The sequence below is a fragment of the Protopterus annectens genome, chromosome 15.part0, assembly GCF_019279795.1.
Source record: "Protopterus annectens isolate FY-2018-M chromosome 15.part0, PAN1.0, whole genome shotgun sequence".
Lineage (NCBI taxonomy): Eukaryota > Metazoa > Chordata > Ceratodontiformes > Protopteridae > Protopterus > Protopterus annectens.
In genome coordinates this window covers 212,672,263-212,689,664 of record NC_056749.1, presented here as the reverse complement: position 1 = coordinate 212,689,664, position 17,402 = coordinate 212,672,263, and the positions used below count along the sequence as shown (strand labels likewise).

The 17,402-nt window shown below is 37.5% G+C and overlaps 1 protein-coding gene across 1 annotated transcript in view; it reads right to left on the bottom strand.

The window, feature by feature from the left end:
- MTMR8 (myotubularin related protein 8) overlaps nt 1–17,402 on the bottom strand; it is a 1,273,681-nt gene that overhangs the window by 1,170,552 nt on the left and 85,727 nt on the right. The window contains 4 exon segments of the mRNA XM_044057715.1: nt 446–451; nt 556–598; nt 2,231–2,235; nt 5,188–5,313. Coding sequence (XP_043913650.1) covers nt 446–451; nt 556–598; nt 2,231–2,235; nt 5,188–5,313 — 180 coding nt within the window.

Below are 17,402 nucleotides of genomic sequence, written 5' to 3'. Positions count from 1 at the left end.
AAGTTATGTGGCAGAATTTTTACGCCGGATGCCCTTCCTGACGCAACCCTCCCCATTTATCCGGGCTTGGGACCGGCACAAAGAAATGCACTGGCTTGTGCATCCCCAGTGGCTGGGTTTTTGAATTTCTTCTTTGCTACACTTGCCAAATCCCCTCAGCTACTAAACAGAAATTCAGAATGATTAGTCAGCCCTCAGTCTTTACATACACTAAATATTTTAAAGGGGTTTTCATTCTTCTAATGGAGCTGTAATAATTATTAGACTATTACAATTGAATATGTACTGAAACAAAAACCAAACCAAGAAGCCAGTTTACAAGCTTGAAAAAGCTATAGATTCCTGTCTCTTTGGCAATCATACATTATCGATGCAACCATTCAAATCTCAGCAGCTGCACATCACTACCTTCATTAATGGCTTGGCTGCTTAGCTTTGTGAGTACAGGACACTGAAATGTACCAAATATCTTCTTGTAAAAAAAAAAACACATACAAATGCACCCATAAAGATGCATCAAACTTTATGACTATGCCTTTAGTTCAACTCCCATACATGCGTTAAGTTTAACAGGAAAGATTGCAATACATACATATGACTAACACTATTTAATAAATCACCATCCTACTTCAATAGTATCTACCAGTGACTGGCTACCTTAGTGGTACCTTTATTTGCATGACAGCCAACAGCAGCTCAGATAGATGAGGCCCCAAATTAATACTTCATTTGAAGGATGGCACCTAAGCAGTGCAGCACTACAATGACATCTCTGGAACAAGAATACAAACATCTGATGTGAGGACAGAACCCATAGCCCTCATTTAACTGAGCAGCAAAGGCAGGTGTGTTACTGCTTAGCTAAATGGATAATCAGACAAAGGGAAAATGTGATCCAAGTAAAGTCAAAAACATCACACAAACTAACAATCACAGCACTGCAGGTCACAAAAAGGAAAAAGCAGATAACCTGTGCAAGGTTGAGAAAGACCAGCAAAGATGTTATAGTTATATAAATAAAATTAGGTAAAACATCCAGTGGCGCATGGAAGCTGTAAAATTTTAAATGTTTCCAACACTCGTTACAACAAAGATTTTGGCCCAAATAACTTGCCATCAACAAACAAGTAACTCAGGTAGGTGACGCACAGTATTAATGTCCACTATTCAAATTGCCCATGCCTATAATGAAGCAAACTAGATGGAGACTTAGAAGGAACTACAACATTGAGATGCAGTCATGAAGAAACAGAACCATTTAAATGAGAAAACAGGGCTGGAGCTGTCAACTAAGCTAGACAGGTGATACTGTGGCGACCCCTAACTGGGAAAAGCCGAAAGAAGAAGAATGCTCAACCAACATACAAAATCAAAATACTGAAAAATCTCTCACACAGTGTAATTACACAAACACACAAACAGACACACACACAAAAAAAAACAAGAGACAGAATAACTTAACAGTTAGTCAATTTAATAATTATACCACACAACCCAAAAAAGGTATAAACTTATAAAAATCAAAAAAGAATATGAACTGCACAGACTGCTGTTTATTAACAAAGCTCACAACAAGCTCCAAAATACTAAGCGCTTTCACCATGTATAAATCAAAGGCTTCTTCAGAGTAGGAGCATTACATCACAAACACTTATAAATACTTATACGTTCAAATGCACCTATCATATACCTTAATTAAATATGTTAATTAAGCCAGTACATTTCAAATATAAAAAATGTGTAAAAATGCATTACCTAAAGCGAATATGTAAATAAAATATAAAATGAATATAAAATGAATCAATCAAGTTAAATTAATACACATTGTAGGCCAACCCATTACATTAATCTTTTGACTAAATATTGTTTATATAATGTCAAAAAAAAAAAAATATATATATATATATATATATATATATATATATATATATATATATATATATATACACAATACCTATTTAGAACAAATACCTCAAACTGTGTACACAAACACTATCTGTATAACATTAAATGGCCATAGCTCTCTGTTAAAGTTATTTTTAATGCTACATCTTTTCCGGGGCTCAATGACCATATCTCAATCATGCCAATGCTTAAACATTTGAGAAACAAAAGGGGAGGGTTTCCAGAGAATCAACAGTATGTTGTATATCAAAAACCACAACAGATGACCAACAACTACAACAGCAAAGGGCAATGGCACAACAACATGATGAAGAGGTAGTAGTACTGGTGCTAATGGCATCTCTGAAAATGTTGAAGCTTGTTATACTGATGGTGTCTTTGGCAATACTTCTTCAAATTTAGTGCTTTTTAATAATGAGGATGGTGCATTACACTGTAAGATTAGTACTAAAGCTGGGTTCACTATTTACAATTTCAGTGCAATAGAAATAAAACAAATGCATCATGATGTACTTTGTAAAGGTTTCACTTTTGTTCCTGAATTTTGTTTTAACATTGTTGATTTATATAAGAGCTTGAAATTATACATGAGACAATTAAATATGGCGTTGTATTTTAAGGGGCAAAATGATCAAAGGAATGTGACACCCTCTGTTTTGACAAGGGGACGTGTTAAAATTTGAAAAAGTGTTTAAACGGTATGAGAGGCTTTATGAAAAACAACAAAAAGTGATGAATGTAGATGATGATCTTAATGAGGTTAAAAGAACTGCATTAAATGAATTGGCCACCAACAGGGAGATTAGAATCATGAAGCCCGATAAGGGTGGGGGTGTGGTCATTATGTCTCAAATCGACTACATAGCAAAAAATGCACAATATTTTAGATTACCACACCACATACCAGAGGGCTTCTAAAAGCGAAATTAATATTGCTTATCACAAAATTGATCTTTTTCTGTTGGACGCTCTACTTGAGGGGGCAATAAAGGACAGTGAATTTAGATTTTTGACTGTTAATTACCCAATCACACCCATTGTGTCTGGTATCCCTAAGATCCACAAACACACAAATGACCCCCCATTTAGACCAATTGTTGCCGCAAGGGGCTTTAAAACTGAGCCCCTTGTGGCATATGTGGACAAGAATACACAAGGGGTGTTGACCAGGAATAGCCATATATTGAAAGATTCATGGCACTGTTTGCAACGCCCAAGTAGCTTGCATAAGGATGATATGAATTAGACATTCCTCACAACAGATGTGGTAAATCTTTTTTCATCAATTCCACACGATGAAGGGGTGGAATATTTTAGAGAAAGTCTCTTGAAGAGTAAGCAGGTGAATGGGGTGAAGTTGAACATTATGGTTGCCTTTATGGAGTTGGTCCTTAAGAACAACTATTTGAGTTTTGAAGGTGAAATTTTTCATCAGATTTCAGGGGTGGCGATGGGTGCCAAGTGTGCACCCATTTTTGCCAATTTGGTACTTCATTGGGAGAAGACCTTTCTCTTCCAGTCATCCTTTTTTTGAACGGATTGTACTTTACAACCGATTTTTGGATGACATATTAGTGTTATGGAGAGGGGTGAGGATGAGGCAAGAAATTTTGTTGAATATCTCAACTCCACGACTTCATTTCTCTACTTTACGCTCAAATGGAATAGTGAAATGATTGACTTTTTAGACTTGAAACTTACCAAGACATTGGAAGGGCTAGAAAGTAATATTTATAGGAAGGAAACCTACAGTAATTCTCTTTTGCATTTTTCAAGTTGCCATCCCCCTTTCCAACATAAGAGTGTGGTCAAGGGACAGATGGTTCGATTATCCCGTTTGGTCAGTAATAACAATACCTATCAGGAAGAGATGTACAATCTGATAGGAATGATTCGAGCCCAGGGATATCCCTTGAAACTCTTGATAGCAGTTAAAAATGAGGTGATGGGCAAAAGGGACACATCATTCACACCCATTTTGAATGGGATGGGTGGAACTTTTGGCAAACAAACTGCAACCTCTGACTCTACAGCACTTATTCTGAAGTATAATCAGACATCACAGGTTATAGAGATCATTAGGAGAGCATGGGATTTGTCCTTTGACACTGAAATAAAAAATAAGTTAGGTCAGATGCCACATGTAGTATTTTCTAGACTGAGAAATATTAAAAACTTATTGGAAGAGCAGAAGGCAGAACATACATGCTCGCATATGTATAAATGCGGGGAATGTAGATTCTGCAAATTCATTAATGATGGACCCTATGTTATAGTTTGGGGGTACAATAGGACAATCCCCTGCCCAGGTAGATGATGTTGTAATTCAAAAATGGTGGTTTATTTGGCAACATGCACAACATGCTCGGGCTTTTACGTAGGAAAAACTACTCGTATGTTGAGAGAAAGGATTGCAGAACATCTAAGGGCTATTAAAAATAAAGATACTCACAATGCCTTGTATGTACAGTCTATCAAATGTACCAATTTTTAAAAAAATCTTTTTTGTGATTGATCGGGTATTACAGAGTGAAAGACGGGGTAATGACTGTTAAAATTGAGTCCCTAGAATACAAATGGCAAGTTATTTTTAATGCTGCATCTTTTCCGGGGCTCAATGACCATATCTCAATCATGCCAATGCTTAAACAGAGAGCTATGACCATTTAATGTTATACAGATAGTGTTTGTGTACACAGTTTGAGGTATTAAGTAGGTATTGTATATATATATATATATATATATATATATATATATATATATATATATATATATATATATATATATATATATATACACATATATATACATATATAGACAACATTATATAAACAATATTTAGTCAAAAGATTAATGTAATGGGTTGGCCTACAATGTGTATTAATTTAACTTGAATGATTCATTTTATATTTAATATTATTTACATATTAGCTTTAGGCAATATATTTTTAAATATTTTTTATATTTGAAATGTATTGTCTTAATTAACAATATAAGGTGTAAGATAGGTGCATTTGAATGTGTGTTTGTGATGTAATGCTCCTTGTACTCTAAAGAAGCCATTGATTTATGCATGGTGAAAGCGCTTAGTATTTTGGAGCTTGTTGTGAGCTTTGTTAATAAAACAGCAGTCGGTGCAGTTCGTATTCTTTTTTGATTTTTACAATTTAATAATTATACCTAACCTAACTCAAGAAGGAATAGCAAAAGATCAGGCAACTAAGCCATTCTGGATCATTAAAGTCTAGCAAATCAACATGTATTTCGAGCCAAGGCTTTCACACTCACCCATATTTCTTTGCGCACTTCACAGGCTTCCACATAAATGAGATGTGTGGCAGTGAGATAGAGAGTTCCAATAGCCTGTTTCTTAGTGACATACCGATCTTGTAATTTGACCTGTTCTACCTGCAATGAATAAAAGAAAATTAGAATACAGAACACTGTTACTTTCCTACAAAGAAATGCTCAACATCACAAGGACTCAAATCTCTTAACTAGTACTGAGTGGAAATGGGAATGCACAGGATCTGTTGCTATACTTCATTTGCAAAAAGGAATAAAATTCCTGTACAGCTGTCTACTATCATGTGAACTGAAATCCTTAAAACAAAGTGAATACCAGTTTCAGAAGCTGCAGACTTGAAATTAGACAACTTCATCACAAAATGTTTCTATTCTAAAGCTTACTTATAATTACGTCAGCACCATTTTGCCTTTAATTCTACACAGCAAGGCTTTTTGCTCGTGCAAGAGAGCCTGTCCTTGATGGCAACTACTTGCAGCAAAGCTCCTTAACAGTCTAAAAAGATGAATATTTTCTATCTTACCACAGACAAACCTTCATCACAGATTAGATGCACTTACTCATGTGCTCAGTTTTCTCTTACTTTGTGACATTCTGAAATGTGACAAATAACTTTGCTAGGAAGGATTTTGATTGCTGATGCTGATTCTAAGCAAATGGTCAAATGCCTATAGAACACCAAAGAGAAGTTGGATTGTGACGATCATTTAACCAGCATGTTACAAGTCAAACTGTACATGTAAGCAAACTGAAGGATTTTTCTGAATTCATGGCAAAAAAAGTGTCCTTTCTTACAGTCATCGTTCTCAACCTAGTCATTACAGACGTATGCAACTAGGAGCTTAGATGCACATTTCTACAAGTCACATGATTTCTAGCACTCCACCTACATCATAATAAATTTAATACAGAACAGTAAAATGAGTAACCTGATAAGTTAAGTTGTTTGATCTTTTTGTTTTATTTGCTAAGACCAGAAACGGATAGAAAATGAAAACTTAAGCACCGTCAGTTCCATCTATGGCAGACATATGCAGGAGACCCTTGGGAGAAAATGACTGTTTAAATAAGAAAAAGTGTGCAGTATTAAGAGGACAAGCACCAATGCCATTATTGTGGGTATACTTGTTGTCACCCTGACTACTCAGCTAGTTGATATAAAGTTAGCAGAAATCTGTTACAATCAGAATAGTTCTAAGTGCAGCAACAGAAATAAATCCATATATGCAAACGAAAACACAAACACCAAAAATTAGATAAGAAAAAGGTGCAGCTCTCTAATAACTGGCAAGCAGTGAAACTGTTGAGACATTTCATTCCATCAATGGAATTAGTCAGACTGAAAACTCATTACTGACTAAACAAAACCGGAATAAAAACATTAGCAGAACTCTGAAAAACAAAATAATGCAAAAAACTAGACGACCACAAGCGCCAGAGGCCTAGAAAGACAGGGTGCCGGACAGTGCTAAACTGGGAGGATGGTCAGACCTTACTGGGGAAGAAGTGGTGGATCTGGCTATACTCACTACCACTATACTGTGGAGTGGTAGCAGAAGAGTGGGGCTGATGCAAAGGCTCAGTCTGGAGGCAGGCACTGCAATTCACCAATGGGTGGTAGCATTCAAAGTGAGCATGTGCACTCAAAAGGGTAGGTGACCAATATAACATGGTTCACACATCCCCCTACCCAGAGGGTGGGGGGTGGGGGGGTAGGCTATCCAAGAAACTGCTGCCATTTCTGTGATGCCAGCAAAAGCACAAAGCATCCACATGGCTGCCTGAATGATGTCACATCTTGGGCAGTTCTTGCTCTGGCTCCATAAGAATAGTACAAATTTGGGAGTCCTTCCTTAAGGATGTTGTTACATTGAAAATTTAGTTATTGATGAACAGCTATACAGGACAACAGATAATCCCAGAGACTAGTGTAATTAGAGAAAACTACTAGGTTACTTGACTGATTGACATATACTTTAATACTGCTGTTTTTGGCATAAAGGAAAGATTCGTCTTCATAGAAACCCTGTATTCATGGAAAATTAAAAAAAAAACGGATGAGCACACAAGGCCTGCAACTCTGATTTTTTTCTGGATGAGGTGACATCAACCAAGAACAAAAAAGTTAAGGGACACATTTCAATTCAACTGAGAAGACTAGTTTTAAAAGGAGTGTGTTAACTTCCTCAGAACAAAATATAAAGTCCAGTTAGAAAACAGATTATTTTCAGGGGGAAAAGTAGCAGAACTGAGCCACTTAGGAAGGTCTTTCAGACTTTTACAGTGGCTAGACATAGAAGTTGCATCTTAAAGAAAACTTGACATGGCCACTAGGTGCACTTTCACAGAACAACTGAGGCCCAAATCAAAACATATGGGGGCAAGTACTCCAAAACAACGTGAAATTAAGCCAGGACTTAATTTATTTCTCTAGCAGTGGCCCACGCGTTTAGTGTGCTACATCTTACTGATACTAGGTGTCTCAGATCCTAACTTCTGCCCAATCACTTGGCATGGGTATGAAGAGTTCTTAGTGAGCAGTGGAAATGGAGAAACTATATGGTTTATCTCAGGGAGTAAATGCTGGAGAGACTTGCCACACTGGAAAGACACAAGACTGGTATTCAGCTTCAGAAGGAAAGATTTGTCCTAATATGGCAAAAGCACAGGGACCCAGTCTTGCTGGTGTTGGAATAAGAATGGTGGAATTTTGTGTATGCTTTTTGCCCACATGCCAGCCGAGTTTCAGACCTCCCTCCAATCAGATACACGGATTCATTCTCTTCCCTAGAGCTTTCTTCTCTACTTAAGAGTAACAGCCATCTGGTAGTGACCATCATTCAGGCAGTCATAACAGTGCTTTATGCCCCTAACGGCATCCGAGCTATAAAAGCAGTCTGTGATGGCCTAACTCCAGTCCCTGGATGGGGGAGATTAGTGATGAGCATCACCACAGGGGTTCACAGTGCTTTCTTATGTGGATGCATGCTCTGGCATACCCATTATGAAAGGGGAAGGCATTACTCATCAGTGGCTTGGTGAGCCTGACATCCACCACCATGCCACAATTTTGCATCCCTGCCCCTCTTCTAAAAGGAGCTCTACATTACATGCCTGGGTTTTCCTCCATCCTTCCCAAAGATAGGCCTACAGATTCTCCTTTTGCCAGCATCAAGTACCCCAGCCTCTTACAGAATTGGACTGCCTGGGCTACACAGTGAGGGATTTCTCTCTCTACACTACTAGTGCAGATTCAGAATGAGACCATTAAAAGGACTTTGGCTTTGCAATCTTGGTCTTCCTGAGATTTTTCTGGGAAAGGCATACAGCAGACCCAAGGGCCACTTCTAAAGGACTGCATCCATGTAGCATCCTTCCTATGGGAAAAGGAGGGAGAAAAAAAGTTGCAACACTTAAAATAAGATGGAGATACAAAATCGGTCATCGCAAGATTTCTTCCAATGAAACAGAGTATGTGTTGTAAACTGATTGAATTATTACTAGCCAGGCATCAAAAGACAAGAGGTTGAGCCTGTCCCCAACAGAAAGTACAGTTGTGTACATATACTTACCATAACAGTAGATGTTCGAATGGATTGGTGCTACAGTAGCCCTAGCTCTATGTATTATATCCTGCCAAGGATATAACAGCTGGCCAGTTCCAAAACTTCAGACCTTCCACATGCCTAAACTGTCAGGCAGCTCAAATTAAGCTGACTAAAATACAAGTATGGGACCAAAGCTCTTCAGAGCTTTCCTGCCAACAGGGAGAGGCGAGACCGGGCCAGGATAAGAATGCTAGAAAGAGCAAAAAAAAAAAAAAAGCCACACACACACCCTGCCATAAACACTACATGCATAAATAAATAAAAATAAAATAAAGCAGGGTGGAGGCAGGAAGCAGCAAGCATTTGAACATATACGATTTTAAGTTTACTTACACAACTGCACTATGCTCATCATACTGATGAGTGTTGCAGTAGCTTTAGCTATGTGTGTAGACTCCCCTAGCATACTACACTTGGGAGGTGGAAGGAGAAGAGTCCAGGAGCCCTTGGAGAATGGTCCTTGCAAAGCCTGATCTAGACCTACAGAAGGAGGTATGTACATAGAACCAAGATGCAACTTCTAGAATCCAACCCATTCCAAAAAGCCACAGCCCTGACTCTACATGGAAAAACTACTGTTGTTGAGAGTAAATTAAAAAGAACAGCAGATCTGAAACTTTTAGTTCAAGGCAGTACCCAAGCTGTTAGTGGACATACAAAGGATGGAGTATCCCTTCTCCCTCATTTTTAAGATCACTAAAGAAAATAGGGGAGTGGATAGTTTGGCTTAAAGTAAAGTCTGATACAACTTTAGGCATAAAAAGACAGATTAGTTCTTAAACCCTGTCTCTGTGGAAATGAATACTCTTCTTGCAGGGGTCAGATCAATCAGTAAAATCATATTCACATCAGACAGATTAGCTGGTTCAAATGGAGCACGTGTTGGCTTCTCTAACAAAAATAAAAGCCCAAGAAGGAACCACTAGTTTTCTTGGAGGGCTCTTAAGTAAAACTAATTTCAAAAACATTTTGACAAGAAAAAGCCTGAAGAAAGGAGGATGCATGGCCCAACATGCTGAAATAGCCAATAAATGAACAATGGAGGAGCAAGAAAGGGCAGAGCAAAGTAACTTTTCTTCTTGGGTAAATGGGAAAATATTCACCTATATGGAAATGCTAACATGTATGCGTCTAAGATATCGTTCTACAAATGCTTTGTGGACGATATTTTTTGGCTTGTCATGGTACTGTTGTAGGACTGCATAGCTTCCATGAATATCTAAATGGTACTCTAGAATTTCTTAAAATTTGAAATGCCTTTTTCTGAGGAATCTTTGAATTTTTTGGATGTCAAATTACAAATGACAGGGTCTGGTCTAGAGACAAGTATATATAAAAAAAGATGTACAGGTCAATAAATATCTACATAAGAAGAGCATGCATGCGAAAAGGACCTTTAGAAGTGTCCTTAAAAGTCAGCATTTGCGAGCTAGTAGGTTGAATACTCAACCAGAAGTTTGTCATGCTCAGATGTAGGAAATGACCAATAACTTTATTGAAAGAGGTTATGGTATGGAGGAGATAGAAGAGGCTAGAAGAGATGTCTTAGAGCTAAGGAACTCGAAAGCCAGACCCTATTTCTCTACCCAGACTAATAGTGTTTCTGATGGGTTGGGTATAACCTTATCCCCACCTTTAAGATATCTTATGACTTATAGTAGAGCTAGTAAAACAACAAAAGATGTTATCAGCAGGAAGCGGGACATCCTGAAGGCTATAACAGAGCATGAAAGTTTGCTTCCTAATAGACCTAGGTTTACGTATCATGACTGCAGTAACCTAAAAAAGTTATTATGCTACAAAGATTTTTCTCTAAATAGGAACACTGAACCTGTCTAACAAAAAGGGTACCTTCCCCTGCTAGAATTGTTCCTACTGTTCAAATATAAATCAATCTACTGAGTTTATACATCCTGTGAATGGCACAAAATTTGTTTTTTGCTGTAGTGCAACATGTAATACACCATCTACTATATATCTTGCCACTTGTAACAAATGCTTAGGTTTCTATGTTGGGAAATCGACTAGAAAGCTAAAAGACAGGATAATAGAACACCGGTCTGAGATTTGGAGAGGAGTATTAACTCTTTGGCCAAGCACATTAGTGAAACTGCTGATACACATCAGTTTAGCTTTAGAGCTATACATGTAGTATATCCAAACATTAGCCATGGAGATTTAACAAATAGTGTAGATATGAAGGAATACGAGTGGATTATTCGTCTGGAAGCGGACAAATATACCAACTCCGAGATCACACTATAGTGGGGTTAAGGGCAATGTCACGGCTCAGGCCAAGCAATTTTTTTCCCGGGGTGGGGGTGGGGGGGGATTGCTGACCTCAGCCTTCACTATTTTTAGATTTCGGTCTATATGCGTCGGCGAAACAGCATTCGCTATAATGCCGTTTTGCCGATCTAATATAGACCCCCCTGCACCCCCGCACCTCCTGCATACTATATTTTCCAACTCGGATATCACACTTCAGTAAAGAAAGGAATACATTTCCCAAGCCACACTGTACTGTGATCTCTATGCATAACATCGAGTACATATCAGTGAATGCAGTTGTATTCACTGATATTCTCACTCTGGTAACGTTTGGTGACACGGAAATAGTCCGTCATTCATCATTTCCATGTTTGCTGAACCCACCTTCGACATTTTAATAGTAAACCACTATGAAGCTACATCCCAAGCTAACATGGCTACTCTGCAAAGGGGGTATGATCTGGTTGTCTCTTGCTTGCCGAGATATCTCATGACTGCTGTATTCACTGTAAGAAATTGAGGTCCTGGGGCCCAAAAATAATTCAGAAAGTTGAGTGCCTTGATCAGGGCAAGAATCTATGATATATAGATATGTACTTGCATCTGTCATTGGTAAACCCATAGATTTGACACTTTATCCACCCATAAACTATTCCCCATGCAAAGTCCAAGGCATTTGTGGTGACAAACTGCTTTGGAACAAGGGGGGACAGGACAGACCTGGATTTACAGATAACTGCTGTCTCCAACAAGTGACTTTTCTGACAAACCCCAGCACTGGGATTTTGAAAAGACAAAAGGATGTTGCTGCTAGGATCAGAGACTTCAGATACTACTGCATCTTTTTCATGTGGAGTCTTCCCAGGGATATCACGAAAATCATCGATGTGAGGAGATCAAACATCTTGAGGTGACTGAAGTCAGAATGGGAAACCTTAGAATCCGATATTAAGATCTATTTTTTTTTCCTGTGGAAGAAAACTGAACTGAGGTTTCCAGCTGACATCCCAGGAACACAATGTTGTGCGAGTCAAAAGACTTTTGAATATTTTCTTGAAATCCCAGTTTGTGTATGAGATCTCTCCCCCAAGAGGCAGACTCCTCGCATTTTGAAAAAAAAAAAAAAAGACTCTGTAAAGATAAGCAAGTCATCTAAATAAGGAAAAATGAGTATACCCTGTAGCCTGCAATGAGCTACAACTGGAGCAATACACTTTGTGAACACTCTTGGGTGAGTGGATAGTCTAAAGGGCAAGGCAGAGAACTAATAATGTGATCCAGACACACAAAATTTCAGGAAAATGCCTGAAGTTTGTATGAAAAGGAATGTGATAAAACTAGACTTAAAAGATGCTTAACAGTAAACTTGAAACAGGAAGAAGAGACAACAGGTTATGAAGGGACTTCATTTTGAATTTGGGCATTATCACAAACAGGAAAGAAAGATCCAAAACTGGTCTCCAAACAATTTTCTTTCTTTGGGACTAGGAACATCCTTGAATAAAACTCATTCCTCACCTGGGAAGGAAGAACTGGTTCTAATCACATCTTGCCACAGGATGTGATGAAGAACAGATGAAAACAAAAGACTCTGATATACCAAATGAGGAATGCCCCCCCCCCAGAAATGAAGAATTTCCTCCCACTGCCATCTGCAAACTCTGTCAATTTTCAGAACCCATTTGTTTCAATCTGTTGCCAAAAAGAAAAATTGAGATACAGACTTTTTGGAGCAGAAAAGGGGCCAAGGTGCTTCACAAGGTCCCTTGAATAGTCATTCAGACTTTGTCCTTGGTTTTGAAAGGTTTGAGACTTATTTTTGGAACCTCCATGTCATTTCTTAAATGTTTGTTTACCTGAATTCTGGTGAGACTGTTTATTCTGTTTTTGCAGAAACTGTATGGAGGAGAAACAAAATCCTTTGTACAGTTTAGAAAAGGAGAGCTGAAAAATCAGAGATTCCCTGCGTCAGCTTGCCCCTTTCATCACACTTTTTGATCACCTTTGCAGCAGATGGGCCAAACACAAAACATCTATCCAAGGAAGAATTTAAAGTCTCATTTTTTTACATCTGGGAGGTTCTGAGAATGCAGCCCGGCAAAACTCCTTAAAACAGTACCAGTGACCACAGTACTGGAAGTAGCATCAACAGAATCACACACACACTGCACACAATAAGTAGTGACCTTTGCAACAGAAGAAAAAGAAGTTATGTACTTACCACAACGTTCCATCTGTGTTGTTAATCTTCATTCTTCCTCAACAAGTGGGTTTGGATCTGACCCGTCGGATCCAACTCAGTCAATGCTACAGCTCGTAGACATCAAATACCTTGAGCTTCTTTACCCACAATGCACCCACCCAATTACCTCAAAGTCATATATAAAAATAATATATAGAGACCATGTAAATACTAGTTCCTCCAGACGCCATAGGATGGGGTTTGGTTGGAGGGGTGCTGAGGAAGAATGAAGATCGACAACACAGATGGAACTTTAAGGGAAGTATATAACTTCTTTATCTGATGTTGTCAATCTTCGTTCTATCCTCAAGTGAGACACTGTCCCTACCTACCTGTGTCCAGGGTGGACACAAGGAAGGATATTCCTGTGCACAATAGAAACAAATGACACCCTGCCTCTGGAGACCACATCAGACTAGTACTGAGTGACAAAGATATGGGAAGTAGCCCAAGTTGCTGCAGGACAAATATCGTCCATGGACATTCTTGACTGAAAAACTGTGGAAGTAGCCATGGATCTGGTGGAGTATGCTTTCAAGGAAAGTGCAAGAGAAATGCCCAATTTAGCATAGACAAAGGAAATGCAATTTGTCAACCACTTTGATTGGGAAAACCAGTTTCCAAACATACCCTATATGTTGGTTACAAACATACCCTATGTTGGTTCAGAGAAAGAAATAAACAGTTGGTCAGCTTTCCTGATTTTTTTCTGTTCTATGCAAATCGAATCACAATTGCCTTTGGACATCCAGTAAATGTAAAAGAACCGATTACACTGTAGTATACTGGAATTAACTGGAAACAACTGAAATAAGACTGGAATGAAAGTCTTTACCTATTAATTACTCAAACTTGTACTGAACAGGTGCCAGTCTTTCATTTATGGGCCAAGTCTTTTGTACTTTTCCAGAATGAATTCTGCACACACTGCAGTTCAATTAATAAGGCTTTATTAGATGTTAACAACATCAGAACACTGTCTTTGATAACAATGCTGATAAACACTAACAGTCTGCAGAAATCCCGGAAAGCTGGATAACACAGTGCTGATGCATATATCCAAAATTTCGACAGGTGTACTCTAATTCTCCTGAATAATATCAACGGAAACATTCTTTTGAAAGAACATTCTGTAGCTTTTCCTGAAACCTTATTTCTGTACATCTCAAGCTTAGCCAGCAAGACTATCTTTCCCTTGAGAAAGGAACATTTTGTACTTCTCTGAAACTGAATGCATAGATGTCGGACTCTATTTTCAGACCCATTATTCTACCTTAATGTACTATAATGAATTTACTAAGAATACCCACACTCTAATAGCTCCCCCTGAGGTCCTTGACTAAAGTTTACAAGGACCTTCTTTTGTAGTTACTTTATATCTGTACTGCTTACTACTGTAATCTGGCTTGAATATACAGGCTTTACACCACCTTAATAATCATCTGCAGATGTGTAATAAAGTTGCAAGTTCACTTTGACCACTAAGTCACTTGTACATTTATGGCCTATTTGGACTGAAGTCTCTTAACTTTATGATTTAAATTATAACTGGGCAATTGTTTTTCTTTACCTGGTGAATAAACTTGCAATTTTAATTTTGACCACTACATGCCACTTCTACTTGGATTAAAGTCAGTTAACTTCATGATTTATTTACCATATTACCAAGATCCATAGTCTTTATAGGAGGCTTTAAGTCTAAGTTCTGATACATGTGTGATATATCCAAAACCTGCACATTATTCTGAAAATAAGGGTTTTAATTCTGTGGCTTTTAAAGCCGATTAGGCCAGGTAATCTTTTAACCCTGCGGTTCTAGAAACAGCATGGAGAAAATCCCATACACATCCTTAACCTGCCTCGGTGAGTCTTCATTTAAGTTACACAGAGTACAAACTGTTAACCCTGCCTATTTTTCTCTCCAATCTCTGTATGCTGTAATGGTAAAATCACACTGTGTATTGCCTGTGTTTTTTACCTTATAAACTGGTGCCATATTGCACAATGATGTCTCTCTCCTATAGCAAATTAAACCTTTTCCTGTTGTCCATAGTGTCCTGTAGTGTTTAGTCCAGTTTCTTTTTTATTTTATAGCCTATCAAACATTTACATTTGTTGATCAGGAAAATCTGACTGGATTGAAAAAAAAAAATGAAACATGATGGCTATTTTCTGAAGATCAATTGAAATAAGCACTGAAGGGATAACTTTATAACTGGTCTTGAAGCATGATTACCATATAGCATATTAACAGAGGTCTGTACATTCTCATCTAGATTTGTTAATGATGTTATTTAGCTTTTTTTTTTTTTTAATTTCTAGGTGCTGTAATAGAGCTTGGCCTCCTAAATTTGTGTCCAAAATAGAATATGAATATTTATGAACTACAACAGTTTACTAAATCCTATGCTTTCTGTATTTCAGATCTATTCCTTTGCATACTGTCAGTGTCCTTTTAACTTTGACTTATGTACAATAAAGTGCACTGTAATCTGTAAATTAACTGCCCTGCCATTCCTTGAGTATATCAAATTACCACCTATTCTTTACATAAACTTATCTTAATAAGCCTGTTATAAATAATGCTGTCACTTTACCCTTAACTAAGGACTGCACACATGATTCTGTCACTTTATCCCCAAATCTAATCACTGAATAACGTGAAACAGAAATGATTCAGTTATAACATTATATTCTGAAACTGGACTGAAATGTACTATACTGAACACGTAACTGAGTATGAAAGTCGCATTCTGAATCTTGATCGAAATTTACATTACTAGACATCTAAAATAAGTGTATAAATGTTATAATCTGGAAACTAAAGTAATACTAAAGGAATATCTTTTGCCAGTGTTATCTAAACACAGATAAAAGCAAAACTGCAAGCTGGCAATGTTATATTCTGGAAACTAAACTGTTAGTACATTTCCCTGTCAGTACTGTCTGAACACATTACATACTGAAAACTAGTACTGCTGTACAATTGTCTGAAAACATGAGAACATTTACATACTCAATACCTTTTTTGACAGTGTTACCTCAACACAAATAAAAAATAAACTGAAATCTGGTAACGTTATATTCTGGACACTAAACTATTAATACCTTTTTGTGTCAGTATTGCCTGAACATAGATAAAACTAGTATTGTTATACAGCTGTCTGAAAACATGTCATTTACATACTTGCTTAAACTCGTACACTAAGTTTAAACACACACTGAACAAACAACTGAAACACACAGTTCACTTCTGCACCACAGTCTTGCCAAATTTAGGCCTACTCTGCATTGTCTCAATCACTGATGAGGTATTGGAAGGCCTGCTTTAATGTTTAAGTGTCCTTTTTATAGTTAGGCCTTTTAACCCTCTCCTTTTCATCTTTTGTGCAAGGCTGGGTGGCTAAAGTTCTTGACTGTATTTAATATCAGGTCCTTAAAATAATATTTGTAGCTTTAACAATTATAAACGGATAGCACTGCTTGTTGCCCTAACATTTTTTCTGCATGAAATAAGTCTGTAAGGAAACTGATAACGTACTATAATGAACTTAAAACTGTTTGTTGTCCTGACTTTTTTTTTACATTTTTCTGCACGAAATAAATTCTTGCAAATCTGTAAGTAAACTGATAATGTAGTATAGTGAACTAAACTGATGCAACTGGTAAATAGATTCTTTCAAGTCTGCAACTGAACTGATAATGTACAACAGTGAAATGGAAAGGCTTTTAACTTTATTAAATCAAACGGAAACCTCATTTTCCTGCCATAGCCTCAAATGAAACTAAAGTAATCATTTGAAACTGTGCATTTCTACACTTTAATCTTAACTGTCTGACTTTCTCCATTTACTCGCGTGGCACTCAGATTTTAACATACTGCTTTGTGAGTGAAACTCCACCCACTGTCTCACCATAGTGGTTTCTTTAGATGACAATTTAACTTTGCAGTACTACTGAAAGCTGCAAGAATTTCTCATTACTGTCTACAATTTTCTAGGATAAATAGTAAGAACTGTAACTGCATAAACTGTATTAAATTGATTTTTACAACACTGCCTTATGGCAT